At 35.3% G+C, this 16,727-nt stretch overlaps 1 protein-coding gene across 1 annotated transcript in view; it reads right to left on the reverse strand.

The window, feature by feature from the left end:
• LRP1B (LDL receptor related protein 1B) overlaps positions 1–16,727 on the reverse strand; it is a 583,373-nt gene that overhangs the window by 134,667 nt on the left and 431,979 nt on the right. Inside the window, exons 44-49 of the mRNA XM_086616175.1 lie at positions 13,105–13,297; positions 12,505–12,630; positions 6,905–7,033; positions 3,955–4,074; positions 3,139–3,252; positions 2,788–2,937 (exon numbers count right to left, since the gene is read on the reverse strand). Coding sequence (XP_086472301.1) covers positions 2,788–2,937; positions 3,139–3,252; positions 3,955–4,074; positions 6,905–7,033; positions 12,505–12,630; positions 13,105–13,297 — 832 coding nt within the window. The remainder of the gene's footprint in view (positions 1–2,787; positions 2,938–3,138; positions 3,253–3,954; positions 4,075–6,904; positions 7,034–12,504; positions 12,631–13,104; positions 13,298–16,727) is intronic.

Here is a 16,727-nt window from a genome sequence, read left to right on the forward strand (position 1 = left end):
AAGATGGTCAGTTTTGAATGAAATGGCAAAGGAAATCACATGTTGGTTGAATTGGAATGGTATTGCTTTCAAGTAGAGGGAGGAATGATTCAGGCAATTAGTCACACAGTGAAATGATAGAACTTTTTGGCACACATTTCAAAGACAGAATAAAGTAATACAACTAAATGGATGATGGAATAAAATGCAACGTTAGTTTACTTATGCAACATTAGTTTACTGAAGCTATAGCATTCTACCCTCAAAATCTTCTCTGGTATGAAAAAACCTCATACAAACAAAGGAAATACAGTAAATCTAAGCTATTTTGAGCTCACTGAAGCATATATACAGCAAATTGTAAAGAATTATTAGATAATCTGGATAATATGAAGATTAGAATGAAAACTATAATTTAATATGCATCTGGCTTCTAGGGAGGAAGAAAGTTCTTAATGCCAGGTTGACTGATGTTAACGCTGAAGTTCCAGGTTCCTCCTGGATCCTGGTAATTTTTTCAGCAATAAAATTGGCACAAAATATATGAAGATTCTAACAGAAGCTTTTGGTGACACAATGGGCTCCTCACACAAAAAAAACAGAATAATAAATGGGAATAATCAGATGATGTTAATTACTAGTGTAGCAAAAATTGGATGGTAATTAACAGAAAATCAAGTTTCATTTTTACTAATTAATAATATTTATTAAATAGTAAATATTTATTTTTACTAAATAATAATTCTAAGAAGAAAGAGATGTATTTGACATAGGAAGACAATTACAATCCAGCACAAGTCGACTATAAAAACAAACATTAAAACAAATTTTAAATGCATTTTCACTTATACAAGGCAAAAGAATAACTTCATCTGCAATACTGGATACTGGTCTGTATGTTCAAGAAAGATGTAGGTGGAGATGACTAAGATGACACAGATAGATATCCCTATATTGAAAGCAGGAATTCTAAAATGCCTTGTCTTATTTGCCATTGCAAGTGAAGTGTAAGGATATGATCACTGAAGGACTACAGTGTCCCTCTTAGTGTAAGAACAGCTATAAACTGGAATATATGTGGACTAGAAATTAAAAGAATGAATGAGGTTCTGGAAGATCATAGTAATAGGAATATTATGAGAAAAAAACACTACTGATTTTTAATTCTAAATATTTTTGTATAAAAGCTCAAGGTGCAAGATAGGAGATACAGGCTTGACATCCTCAGAGTTGTTTTGCCAGTGCCCTGTCTTCAGTTTGATCAGAATTGCATGGTATGGGCCTAATCCTACAAATATATATCAACAAACTTGTGTTCATTAAAGCTTACTCATTCTAAATACAATTTATCACTTATTTTTAGGTGTGTTTACCTATGGTACTTAATATTTTCAAACTTAATTAAGAGGTTCTGAATAATAAAGGAGCATAGAAATGCCATTCTTCATTAGGTAAGAATTTAATATTGTGAATTATTAATTGGTTAACACTAAATAAGGTGTTAAATGTCCCAAAGATTGGGGTTAAGGAGTGCATAATCTCTAAAACATCTTACAAACCCTCATGAATTAAACTAAGTATTTATTCTTAATACAGCTAGATATTTACATCATTAAGAATTTGATTTTGTACAACCCTTAAGAATTTAGGGTAACTTAAATAACCTATGAAATAATACAAAGTAGGTGCTAAAACTGTGATTATGAGATAATGAGTGTTTCTCATGAGTGCAGAAGAAACTGCATGAGGGATCTTTCCGTCCATTGCTACTAGATCGGCTCAGAGGGCAAAACCATTGAAACATTAAAAACTTTATGTTAACTTCAGTTCAGTAATACTTAAGTCTGGTCACTTTGATAAAAATTGCACCACAAAGTCTCATGAATGTAGAGGCTTTCCTTCAAATTTATACATGCATATATCTTGAAAATGTATGTTTCTAATGTGTTAGTATTCTGGCTTCTCATGAAAAACTGTCAGAAAAAAATAAGACTTTAAAATGAAGTTTGCTTCTTGTTTCTTCCATTTAAGATATCTACTTCAGTTCCTGTTGTTATTGATTCTTTGCCCATCTCTATTTTAATAAGCATTTCATACGACTCATTTTCCAAGATACTAAGTTTATAGTTTTTTTTTTTCTACATGTCATAAAGGTATAATATCTTTCCCATAGGAGAGGGGAAAAAGACAGGGAAAATACAGAAAAGTAACATAATGTCCAGGTGTCAACACCTCTTTCTTTTCTGGAAGCTTACAGTCTCAGCCCTGGGACTGGGACTCAAGTGTACCATGATCTCTTTGTACTGGCTGAAGAGCAGAAACCATTACAGAAGCAACAACTCTGGATTCTACCCTGGCAGCCTACCCCAAGTACCTCAACAAAATAGAAGAGAAAGTTAAAAAAGTAAGCAAGAAAAGCAATATCATCCATTAATAAAAGGTCCCGAGTGATTGGGCTGAAGCTTGATGAGTTTGACATTTCAGTGACTGATGCTTTACTTAAATAAAAATGATTAATGACAGACCTAACCTTGAGGAAATAGAAAGCCAGACATTACAGTTTTCTTCAGAGAAATGCATTAGTAATTTGTGATAATTTGCATAATATAATGAAACACAAAATAAAGATTGGTGGAAAAAAAACTGCGTTCAGCGTTATATTATTCTCTGTATTAAATAAAGCAGTACTGGCTGAATAAACATTTTGCAGCACAATTAGAAAAGAAGAATTAGAAAATAAGAATTAGAAATATAGGAACATATTTTGCAAAAAAAGTAAATTCTTTTTTTTCCTTTTTTCACAGTTACCTGGGCATTTTAGTTCATCTGTATAATCTCCACAGTCATTTGATCCATCACATATCCATTCCGGCAGTATACAAAGTGAAGTCGAATTACAGCTAATAAATCCTGAAGATTTTATTCCAAGTTTGTAGAAGTAGGCACAGTTTGTATTATCTGCAAAGAGACAATAAATTATTCTATCACACATAACGCAGATTGAGAGCCTTATAGTTTGTTTTTCAGGTTTAGCTTGAGTTTGCACAGGCCATGCAGCTGCTGGTTTCCAACTAGTAATGGTTATGGAATAACTGCTATACAATAAGGAATAATCATGGAACAGATGCTACGATGAAGCACAGACAAACACGAACTTACTACAATTCTTTTCATCTGAAGCATCTGCACAATCAATGATTTGGTTGCACTGTGCTGATTTCCCAATGCAAATCCCATCTGCACATCGGAATTCTGTTGAAGCACACGTTGACTCTATAACATATGGTTATAAAAGATGTAAACTTGTTTACTAAACATACTCTTCAAATGCATATTATATCTATGTGTTTAAACCTTCTACCTTTTAGGATGAGACATTCAGAACACGCTTTACCTTCCATAGGTAAAAATTCAGTAGAAATATAAGCCTAAAACTTGAAAGCACAAGTTTCTAATTTTTAAATTTAATTTTTAAGCCTAAAACTGTCTCTCTAGATAATTTGACTCAATTTGAGACAACCACCATGTGAGGAAGGAAGAAAAATTTTCAGGACCATCTATGAATCTCTCTGGTTTCTTTCATGTAACACCAAGCTGGGTTTTTGCCTGCATGCTTTTCTCTCTACTTATATTCTGCTGAATGATTAAAAACCATGCAGTGCTTTCAAAACGATACTCTCTCATTTATTACTTCACAGAAGCAGCAGCAACTGTATTATCTGAGTTTTCCATTGCCAAAACCACCCTGCTTCTATGGGTCTATAGGTGTAAGCCAAAAATTGGTCTTCATATCAATCTCAACATATGCTCTCTCAAACACACCAGTGTGCACCTGCTTGTTTTTGAATTCTAACAAAATAAATCCCAGCACCTGTAATTCCAATAGTTATATGCATTTTCTAGCTACTTCTATTTACATACTAAGTACTTACAGAGCAATATTCTGAAACCACCTTGGAAATAACTGTCATTTACCTTTACAGTCAAATTCATCAGAGTTGTCACCACAGTCATTTGCACCATCACACACTTTGTTACTTGAAACACAGCGACGATTAGAACACGGCTTGAAACCCTTCCGACAGCCTCTATTTTCTGGAAAGTTAAGTACAAGCACACAATTTCATTTAGACATTTGATAGATAATTAAAATGGCCTTAAATTAAAACCAGATAAACATTCCAGAAAAATATTTCAAATGAAAATGCACTTAAATCTACAGGAAAAACTTCAGAAATTGTTCATTATCCAGCAGAAAAATTTGGACTCAAACAGATAAAGAACAATAAATGAAAGCATGATGAGAAGGAACAAAAGAATGACAAAAAATGAAAAAAGGAAAACCTAATTCCCAATTTTCATTATCTTGTGGCATAAAAAGCCATTTGTGGTTCAAATGCTCTCGTTTAGACATGCTTTTGTCAAGCATGTGACAATGTTTGCATATAGTATCAGTAATTGTATCATATAGAAAGAAACATACCAAATTTGCCTTAAACCAAATTAGGAATAAACACACAGTAACATAAAAATAAATATTAGCAGCAAAGTTTTTGGATTTCTGAATACCAATACTGCAAGTGTTTTGCTCATATAGGTCCACTATTGAAGAATGTATGGATTTTACATATGTTGATATGTTTGAAAATTCTGGATTTATTTACTAAAGCCCTAATCATTGTAGAAGTCATGCCAAAATAACCATAAATAATGTTCATTGGATTAGTAATAAGTCCAGCATCCCGTACTTTGTCAGATTCAGAAAACACCACGCTGTATATGATGTAGTGCATGACAGAACCACAGTTATTCCTGCTTTTTTCCACGTGCAGCAAAAAGTTCAGTATGGCTGATATACACGGTCACAGTATAAATTAATATAATGTCCTTCATAAAATTACGCGGCAAATCCATGGAAAGTCAAAGTGGATCTTGCATTTATGTTTTTTCAGTATTGTAGAATAGAAGTATAAAATAGTTTTAGCAGCTCAGTAAACCTCAAACAGACTACTGACATAAGGCAATTTTTCCAGAATGACAAGAAAAAGTATTCTGAGATTCCTCACCAGCTATTTTATTTATTTCCAGATGACTTTCTCTCTATTTCTTCAACTTACTCTCCTCTCCTAACAAAGTAAAAGAAACTACACAAAACCTTAATCTTTTTCACATGAACTGTGAATGAAACAAATGACTAAAATTCAGAGTAAAGCCAAAAGAGGCTTAATCCATATAAAAATATAGCTGATTTTTTTTTTTTTTGACAGTGGTGACTTTTTTTTAAATTACTTATGTCTAAGCAAGATGCATAGATAAATACAAATATATCAACACGTACTTAGTAGGGAAACCAAAGAAGGAATTCATAGATCGAAGTAATTTACTTTTCAGTGATTTGAAGCTGTCACTTGTAATTCAAGGGCCTTTCCCTCCTAGTACCTAGAAGTGTTTTGTATATTCTACATTCTTATTTCCTTGCCTAATGTGGTTTTTGCTTTTCAGATTTAAACAAACAAATCTCCATAAGATACCAAAAGGAGATGGCCTGATGGAATGTTACTATTAGTTTCACATGACACAATCAAAGCAATTTTTACATAGAAGTCTGAAAGCTAAAGGGGAACAAATCAAAGACGAAAGAAGAAAAAAAAAAATACATAGTATCAGTTGGTATACTCAGATGGTTGGTGTTGATTTTTTTAAGGAAAAAGAAAAAAGTTATTCCATTTCTTTTTTTCGAGCATCAACCTTGGCTATTATTCCAGTATCAACCTTGGAGTTGGACTCGATGATCCTTATGGGTCCCTTTCAACTTGAGATATTCTGTCATTCTATTAAAATGGCAGAGATGAACTCCAGGAATTAAAGCATATATTTTCATAAAACTATAGAAGTGGCAGGTATAAACACAATGGGTGGGTTTGAAACAAAATAAAATCGTTCACATGGGAAACAGAAGAGATACCAAGGCTGGGATATGAATATACAGAACAAGATAAAGGTCAAGGATTACCGGCATAGAATCAAGGAATGGTTTGGGTTGGAAGGGACCTCAAAGATCATCTAGTTCCAACCCCCCTGCCATGGGCGGAGAGCATGGCACTACACCAGGTTGCTCAACACCTCATCTGACCTGGCCCTGAACACTTTCAGGGATGGGGCATCCACCACTTCTCTGGGCAACTTGTTGCCTCACCACCATACAGGTAACAAGACTTCATTTAACATGCAGGATACACGAATTACCTAAGGTGATCCAGTGATTTAGGAAAACTGAAATGTAGTGTTTTAGACATGCAGCAGGCAAACTTAGTTGGATAAAAAACCTCAAAGTGATTCAGTTAGTGATTATTAGAGGGGAAAGGAAGGATGGAATCCCTTGGGAAAATTATGAAAGAGTAGAGAGCCTGGCATCTAACTTACTGCAAGATGAAGACTGGTGTGAAGAATAATGATAACATAAACAGAAAATTGGGTGGAAAGATGTCAATTACACAGCCCTTTTTGTATTTTATAATACTATTTTACTGTTTTCTATTCACAATCAGAGAAAATCTTATTAAATACGGAAAACTAAATAAAAATTGCTTAATTAAAGCTGAAAATACTTAATTTTTCATCTTCGAAAAAGCAGATAGTTATGGTTTTCCTTATTTTTGTTTTAGAGACAAAAATATGAGAACATTTGAGATGCTTTTTTAAAACATACATCAGCTAATACACGAACTTGCAAGGAAAATATGTTCAGGTATAAATAATTCTATCCATATAATGCCAGGGCTTTTTTAATGTGCACGTTGGCATTTTCTCCTTGTGCATCTTGGCGAACAGTTGGAATGAATAAGTAGAAAAGTCACAGAGGAACCAATATAAGCATGCATAACCAAAATAAGAAGGTGAAGGTGAAAAGTCTGGAAATACTCACCACAGTAGAAAAGTTTCTCATCAGATTTATCCTTACAATGAGCGGTGCCATCACAAGTCAGTTGATAATCGATGCATTCACCGTTTCCACATTCAAACTCAGAATAAATGTTGCAAGTAGAATTTTTAGCTAAAAATAAAACACATCAACACATAATGTTTAATAACTTTTACACTTAGTGAAAATGAGAAAAATGTTGGCTGCATTTAAAATATCTCCTACATAGTTTTTGAAAACCCAAGTACAAATAAAACCCACCATGGCATCACAACTTAAAAGCTTCTACAGAGTGGTGGCCTGCAAGACTGCTATACTTCTCTGTATAATTTGCTGGTATTATGCAGGATTGAGAACAGATATCTAAATAGCAAACATTTTTCAGAAATTTTATGTTGGGTTGAATTCCAAACCAAGGTAAGAGGGAGTCTGTAAAAGAAAAATACACAGCCAAATGTCCATGAAGGAACACGTAGCAAAGCAACATAAAGGCAGTGATTCTGGTAAGACGATGACTTTGTAACTACTGTGCTTAGCTATCCTCTACCCACATATACCTCTCCACAACTCCCAGCTTGTATGCAACCATTTCTTAATGGATGTTTAAAAAAGTCTCTTCAACATAGCACATCCAAAATCAAGAAGTGGTCACTTACCATTACCTAGCAGTTCATTTGAACTCTCAACTCTGTTTTGTGGCACTGTGCAGCTGCCCAGTGTGTACACAGATACCAGCATTAACACACTACCTCCGACGTTGAAGATACAGTCTAACATCCCACAAAGAAAACCTACTTATTTCTTTTTATACACAAAAAATTCACTGGTAGACATGTAATTTTTTTGTGTTCTTGCCTTCTAAGAGTGGATTTTTATCTATTCTTTTAGAAGAGAACAAGATGTACATTTAAAATTTTGACTTCTGCTTTGTCATGTATAAAGATTTTCTATTAGTTCAGTTAGAAACTGAAAAAACTATCACAAAATTCACACAGAACAATTTGGTCATGAAATTTGTGACAGTATATTTACTTCATGTATATGGTTCTAAACAAGACATCAAACTTGAGAGAAAGGCAAGGACAACTCAAGAGGAAGAAAAGGGAAATTATACCCGATTATTACGCTTTTTTTCTTGTTTCTATTTTAATTTCAGAAGAAATTCAGGAACAATCAATGTCTGCTATATGCAAAAGTCCGGGCAATGCAAATTGAAAACATTTCTTGATTTGATTCAAATGTGAAGAAAAATATAAAAAGTGCTGAAAAGACAGATTCCGGACAAAGCGAGATCTGATCTTGAATATGATTTATACAGTTCTTTAAATGTTAATCAAATTTATCGCAACATTTGTTTTTCTTTCCCTCCCCGTTTTTGAGCATTGTAAGAACTCACATCTTCAAAAAAGTCACTCTCAATTACATTTGTAGTTCATCTAGTTCAGCATCTCAGACTGCAATCTTTAGTGAAAGATGGGGGGAAAAAAAAAGGTATGTAGAGTATAATCTGCCCTCGGTTACAGTCTAACTGAAAACTCTTTTTGAGATTGCTTCAAACCCCCACTTTCAGAAGCAGAACATATTTTAATGCCTTTCAAAATTGTTATTTGACTAGAAACAAGTAGTCCGGGTAGTCTTATTACCCATTTAATAATCCAATCCCTCTTTGAATTTTACTGAAGCTTTGTCTCAAGAATCTTGACTGGCAGTAAGTTATACAGCCTACACTTTGAAAGGACAGTTCATTCCTTTTCTCAGTTGGAATTGCTAACTCCTAATTTTATTGAGTATGCCTTTTAACTGTGTTACGAAGAAGGAAACTTTGGATCTCAGTTAAACTATAAAGTCTGTCTTGTTTCTGTTCTTCTTGTTCTAGTTAACCCCAACATTGGTCTAAGTATTTTTTTTTTTTTTAATTAAACTAATAACTCAGATCAACACTTCCTGAAAACATTCTGCAAAATAATTTAGAAAATGGAATCTTACATCATGGTTTAGATGATGATTTAAACACTCTTTTAAATAACAGGAATTTTAAAAGTTGTAATGCTTTTGGAAAATATAAATGCTATATAATATTACAATATAAATTATTGAACCTATGAATTTATCTGCTGAACGAGGTAAAGAAACAGGTGAGAAAAAGTGCTTAATTAAGTTTGAACTTCAGTAACTCATCTGCCTTAGACAGACCCAATGGATACATGTAGATACTTTAATCTATCTCAGTAGTAATTATGATAGATATAACTATTACTAGGAAAGTAGTATCTTACTATCACAATAGCAGTTATGTTTTCCATCTTAGTTGTGTGTTGTTTTTTTTTTTTTTTAACCTCTTTGGGATGCCAGCAGTCACCTTTCTCTCCCACCTCCAAACAAACCAGGACTCTTATTGCATTCATGCAATGAGTTTAAACCACTACAGCAAATAAAGTTCATTACATTTAAGGAAGGTAAAATGAGGATCAGTGAAAGATCTTTCTCCTTACTTCTCCAGACATTAAGAATTCCAACTCTTCTATGTATTTTTTCTGATTCTAATTAATCTAGGAAACTGAAATGTTTATGACAAATATCTTAACCAAGCATTGAAAAAAATTTAACCTGCTACAATTTGATCCTGTCTTCTTTATCAGCCATTGAGGCTCTTTTCATCAACCCACCAGGCTCTTGCCAGCCTAGCAATGAAGGAAAAATTCCTTTACAGATTCAGAGAAGACGGCAGCAGTTAATTTGAAGTATTTAGCAATTCCTGTACTTTAGTATACTCTATTTCATGGGTAAAGGGATGGGAAAATGCTAGATGAGCTAGTGATGGACCTGACCTACAAGACCAAGTGTGGACTGGTAGGCAACGCAACTTCAGGAAATATTCCAGCTCCAAGAAGTCTCTTGAATGATCAAAGTCAATAAAACCTGACAGTGTGGGAGGGTGAAATGAGGTAATTATAAAAACCTGGTGGTAATGTTCCATCTGCAGGAAGCAGAAACATTTGTCTTTAGTGGAAAATATCTTTTTGTAAAGTAGTAAAGCCTTAATTAATATCTTTGAACTATTAACAATCAGATATCTGTCCATGCAATCTCAATTGATCACTGGATTCTGTTACTAGATTAAAAGTCTGCTTGATCTGAAACGGTGTTATTGTTTAAATTGAAATCTTTATAACTGCAAATCATCTGTAAAATTCATTGTATCTCAATTACACAGGTAGGCAAAGCAGTTTTTTGAGTAAGAGCTGTAAATGTAATACAGGTTAGTTGTACACTATTCTACTGCATCTTGATTCTAGATCAGCTGTATATTCCCTCTTGTGAAGGACAAGAATTTTAACTCTCATTCCTCTCTCTATATAACGACAGAAGCAGGTCTTTCCGTGAAATCTCAGTGGCCTTAGAATGCACTCTGCAAAGATTTAGTTAACAACTAACAGTAACGGGTATGTGTGAGCCAAAGGCAAAGCTGGAAGGTGAACTATGAAGGGTGTGAAAAGCAGAACAAACTGTAGCAGTTCATTATTTGTTTGGGACATGTTGGTAGCTAAGGTATCATTATATCAATTATCTGCATAATTAATGTATGTATCTGGTTTCATTTAATAGCAATATTTTAGGAAATAAAGCAAGAGGCAAAGCTGTGGATCCAAAATAAACATGGCAAAAGAAGTCTTAGGGTTAAAATCTTAGATACAATAACCAAACAATTAGCTTGGTATGGTATAAAACTAAGCTAAGCTGCCAAGCCTAAGAATCTGATTCTAAAGGACTAGGGTCCAGCCCTAAGCATGCCTTAAGCCAATTTAAAATCACACCGATACTTAAAGGTGTAGTTCTACCCTTTCCCTCGTCACAGTCTTCTGTTCTCACTAGAGCTCTTTAGCTGGCTCTAGTGATCTTGCAGTGTCAAGTTGAACGAGCTCTGCTCGCTGAGCCAACTAAAACCACAAAACTCTGATTCCCAGTCAAGCAAGCTAGTTAAGTCATCATTCAGTTACACAACTGTCATTGCTGATGAAAGGCATATAGTGGGAGGGAGTGTAAGGCAGTCTGTAGCAGAAGCACACTTCTTGGTCTAACTGATCATTAAAAAACAGCATTCTTTCCTGATATGAAAATACTGTTGACTCAGATGTACCGGGAAAGTCTAACATTATTTTAGCATGAAAAATATATCAGTATCATGATGAAAACAAGCTCTATTAGCAAAGGAGTAGGTTTGGAAAATAACCAGTACAAGTATGTTAATGAAGGACTGCATCTCTCCCTACCCCACACCAACACCGCTCTGCACACACAGACTGGCATTTTAAAAGTGGCTCTGGATCAGTAGAGGACAAGCCATTTGTTCGGCTGTTCAGGAGCAGACTGCCACACAAGAGTCTGAAGCAGGCAAACTTCTATCTTCTAGTAGGATGGTAACTCTTGCTAAATCAAATGCAAAACTTAAATATAAATTTTCTCGATGTCATAGTTCTCTGTTACAATCAAATAACGTGATTTAGAGAAAGCAGGTGGTTCAAAGCTATGAAACTGAAGCAGCAGAACAAGCATGCTTGACGGACAGGTATGGAAGTGGAGAACTTGATCTAAGAGTGGGATTTCTGCCCCACAGAGGTAAAGTTCCAGTAAACGACCAGAATTTGGAAGGAGTCTAACTGTGACAGAAGATCTGTAATACAGTGACATTAACAAAGACATAATGAACTTCACGGTGCCTCCCCGAGCCTTCCCTCCATTCCAAATCGAGCCAGCTACGCTTGTTGAGGGGAGAAGCACAAAGTCACGTTCTGTGTTATGAATGTGGGTCATACCTGGGCAAACAGCTCAAAGCTTTCCAGTTAATTCACTCCTGCTAAGGCATAGCATTAGCAAAGTGACAGAGATTTTCTCCAAATTACTAGAAAAGTCAGAAGAGTGCAGAGTGTGTGTATATATATATATATCTCAACCTTCCAAATTACCAGCACATACTTCCATGTTCATAAACATCAATTCTTCACAGGGACAATGTGATCTAAAGAAGCTGCAATAGATGACCATATATTCTGAACCACTTCTGAACTATGAAAAAATATTTCTCTGATATTTTCTTTATCATGTGTTGAGACATGCTGGTTCAGAGGAAGCATGGGAAGATCTGAGAAAAGAACTTGTAACAGTGTAATACAGAATATTCTCCAACAAAACCAGTCTCCAAGGAGTCTGCCAACTTAGAGACACATTCTCCAATTACTAAAACGTCAATTCTACATGATTAAATACAGCAGCAGGTTAATAAGTTACAATTATTTTTATATGTCTAAGGACATTAAATGAAAATATTTTTACTCAACATAAACAAATTACAAACATGAAAGAGTCAGTAGAACACATCTACCCAAACTGGAATTTAAGGAGAATGTAAGCACTAATGTTTTTTAACCCCCTAAAAGCCTTATAAGGCACCAAACAGTTAAAAGCCTGGCATGTGCTGAATTGCCAGATCAATTTTTACAGTATATAGAAGCAATAAAACTAATGGCTTGGGCCAACTGTCTTTACTTATGATAGCCACCTGCATCACACCATAGAAAAGCATCGTGTCAGCTAGTATTACTTACTCACACATCTGTTATCATCTATCAGTATTCTATCTCCTCTACATGAGCAGTTCACTCGTCCGTCAGGAGTCAGAAGGCATAAATCATGACAACCTCCGTTCATTTGTGCACAAGGAGATAACTCACCTGAAAAACAAACGATAAAAGATGAACTCTCTTTTATTAAATTTGCTTCAATGGCCAATGTCTTTGAGAGAGCAAAGATCACCATATCTCAAATTCACAGGCAATTGATTCAGGTTTTATCAGTCAGATGAAAATGTCAGCATGCCTCAGATGCTAGCATACTAAAGATAAACAAATGGAATCACCTCCAATGTAATAATTTTAAAAAACCACAACATTCAAAACTGCTGATTTTTGACAGGAAATGATTTAACTGCTATCAAACAAGCACTATGTCCATAACAGAAAAAGGTTTTTCAATAATATTCATTTACTTGGTGAAGAGATCATATCTCATCTCTTGTTAACAGTTCTTACAACAGCAAGAATTTATGAAACACCATAAAATGTTTTGACTCTGTTAAACCTAAGGAAAGTTTTTGAAATGACTGATACTGGAATTAAGAAAATAGCATATCCTGCTTTGTAACTTACAGCTATTAGTATCATTGGCAACAGCAATGATGCCCATTGGTTGATGTGGGATATCAGAACGAAGAACTTTTGTATCTCCTCCTGTATATTTACTGGAACGCAGAATAGCTCTCCTCACTCCATCTGACCAGAAGATATAATCGTCATATACAGCCAGGCTGAGAAAGGTACCTGGTCCAGATTTGACAATTACCTAGAATACATCAGTACAGAACAAAAGCATGAGAAGGAATGTTGTCTTTGAATAAGAAGTTTTAAAAGTTCAGACTGTGACACACATCACTTTATAGTTTTAGACAAAACGCTTTATTCTCCTATTACAGTACCTGGGGAAATTAGACAACAGCACTTAAACTGTGTGAAAAGGATTCTACAAGGGTTAACTTATTATTTCTTGATATGTCCAGGCTTCAGAAATCCAGCTATCTGTTCTGTACATATAAAAATCACAGTTTATCTAAATGTGCATGTAAAAATACCTACTCAGCACACTCTAAAAATTGAGTCTCTATGAACCAAAGCCAGAAGCATGTTTCAGAACTGAACAGCATTCACCATTATCACATTAGAAACTTGAACCCAAAACAATAAATGTTTTGTGTTTTCCAATTAAAAAGAAAAAAAAATCTTCTCAGCCACAACACTAATTATCAGTTTAAAATCTAGAAAGAAAATATGAATTGCAGTTCACTATGTGGTGGGGTTTGAATAAAAACTGCAGAAATACAATGAATTTAATTCCAGTCTAAATCACAGCTTCTGCAAAATATTTTTGTACAGGTTCTTTCTTTGTATGTATCAGAATTAAAAATTTAACATGCACAGTTTCTGTTCCGAAGAATATAACACATTTTTAATCAGTATTCTAGTTGAAAATTAAATTTTGGCTGAATAGCAAAATTATTGGAAGGAGTCATTATTTCTCTATTAGAATTTTTAAGAGATAATGGAAATTAATATTCTGAACATATTTCTTGCATTGTATTCTGCCATGTTTCCCTGGGAAAATTAGTAACTTATGTATATGTATAAAGTGGGAAAAGTTCTTCTGATCTAGGCTTGCAAAAACCCATGTATTTATGTATCCAGTTGCTACTTATCATAGGGAAATTGGGATAAAACCAAAAAAATAACATTTTTCTTTTAACAATCCAACAAAAGTAACTCTTCTTTATAATCAATGCTCAACCTATATCTCTACTTAGGTCACCACAGTTTTCCATTTGTTTTGTCCTTCGTCCTCTTTCCCAAAGGACCTTTTGATAACCATGTGAGTTTATGGAAATCAACTTGAAATAAAGAGAATAATAATCTGTATATACACAGCACATCTAAGGAATTTGAGCTATTCCTGTTGGTTGCACCATGCACGTAGGCTGCACAGTGCATGCAGAGCCAACTGGTACACCATTTAGCCTACTTGCAAGTGGATGCTACGTATCATTTTTTTAAAAAAAATGATGGAATGAGAAAGAAGTAGTAATGGTCAATCCTATATTTAATTAAAAAAAATTAAAAATAGTCTTTTGCATCACAAAGAATTCACCTAATATAGGTCATCCAAATTTAATTTTGTGGAATAAAAAGCCCCATTCTTCCCACTACAGCTATGCCTTGGAGATTAAGAAGGCGCCCTAACTCCGCAGTATTCAATACCAAGTAATGCTTCAGTGTCAGTTTGTTCACACCGCCGCCAGTTTCCTGCCCAGGGCCAGGCAGTGAACCGCCTCTGAAGTAGTGGCTTGCAAAATACCTTTGGGAATGTCCTTGGACTGATTCAGTGCCAAATTACTCCCAAGAACTGCCTGGAAAGAGCATTAGCTAGCACAGGCAAAGCTGAGACACAAGAACATTCCAACAACTTGTTAACATAAATAATTGTATTCCAGCACAGAGGAGCACTCCTGGCCACATTTAAATTCTCTTATACAGATACAGTGTCAAACTACTTATTAATCAGATAATTATAACAAATTCTGCACCACTATGCACATTATATATTTCTGCATATTTGTAAGAATGTTTGACCAACAAATCCTTTTTTCCAGCAAAGACTTTTTCCGGTAATAAATATTTCAGGAGGACGGCTTTTCTCTAACCAACCTTTTTTCAAAATTAAATGCATTAAAAGATAGATGGGAATGTATTAATGGCAAAAGGGCCTCATCTGCAATTGTGCACGCTTACTGTGAACTACTTTTCATAATGTACTCTTACAAGCCTATGCTATTCATGTTCAGTCATTTAAAAAAAATTAATCATGTATGTTTCTGAAAGATCTGTATGAAATGTGGCCATGTGGATTTTGAAACCCCACATTTGCTCTCCATGATAACGTTGAACTGTCCCAATTTGAAGGATTTTATTATCACAACCAATGCCAAGGAAGGCACTACTCTGCTCAGCGTTCTGTAGCACTGTCACAATTTTTCTCAAATTGTAACAAAGGAATGTAAATTTGTTACAGAACCAATCATCCTTGTTCAGCCTTGGGAGATTTGAGATCCAAATATCGGGACACAAAAGCTAACATCCAGGAACATTTGTTTACTAATGCTCATAGTATTTCATTCACCAGGGTCTCTATTGCATCACAGCACTATCCCAGGAGACACTGCTTTTATTTTAGCATCTTATTGAAGCATTTTATTTAGCATCATATTTTAGCATTTTATTTAACAGCACAGGGGAAAGGGACCTGGGGGTCCTGGTGGACAGCAGGATGACCATGAGCCAGCAATGTGCCCTTGTGGCCAAGAAGGCCAATGGCATCCTGGGCTGTATTAGAAGGGGTGTGGTTAGTAGATCAAGAGAGGTTCTCCTTCCCCCTCTACTCTGCTCTGGTGAGGCCACATCTGGAATAGTGTGTCCAGTTCTGGGCCCCTCAGTTCAAGGACAAGGAACTGCTTGAGAGGGTCCAGCGCAGGGCCACAAAGGTGATTAAGGGAGTGGAGCATCTCCCTTCTGAGGAAAGGCTGAGGGAGCTGGGTCTCTCTAGCTTGGAGAAGAGGAGACTGAGGGGGGACCTCATTAATGTTTATAAATATGTAAAGGGTGACTGTCATGAGGATGGAGCCAGGCTCTTCTCAGTGGCATCCAATGATAGGACAAGGGGAAATGGATATAAGCTGGAACATAGGAGGTTCCGCTTAAACATGAGGAAGAACTTCTTCCCAGTAAGGGTAACAGAACACTGGAACAGGTTGCCCCAGAGAGGTTGTGGAGTCTCCTTCTCTGGAGATGTTCCAAACCCACCTGGACGTGTTCTTGTGTGATCTGATCTAGGTGGTCCTGCTCAGGCAGGGGGATTGGACTAGATGATCCTTTGAGGTTCCTTCCAATCCCTAACATTCTGTGATTCTGTGATCCAAAAGAAAGTTTTTATTTCTGCCAGCTTTTGGCCAACTTGACAGCCCTTTTAACATTCTAGTCCATAGAATAGCATTGAAAAAGACTGACAATTTTTCTTTCTTTTTTTTTTTTAAAATCTTGATAGCACTCTTGGATGATCAGAGGTAATTGCAAATGAAAGTCTTTGAAAGTCTGTTCATCCTTTGGTTACCTGCCAAATCATGTTTAAGTCCTAAGGATTCAGTGTCAACCAAACTTGCCGTGTATCAAAC

This window comes from Tauraco erythrolophus, chromosome 8 (genome assembly GCF_009769465.1).
Source record: "Tauraco erythrolophus isolate bTauEry1 chromosome 8, bTauEry1.pri, whole genome shotgun sequence".
NCBI lineage: Eukaryota > Metazoa > Chordata > Aves > Musophagiformes > Musophagidae > Tauraco > Tauraco erythrolophus.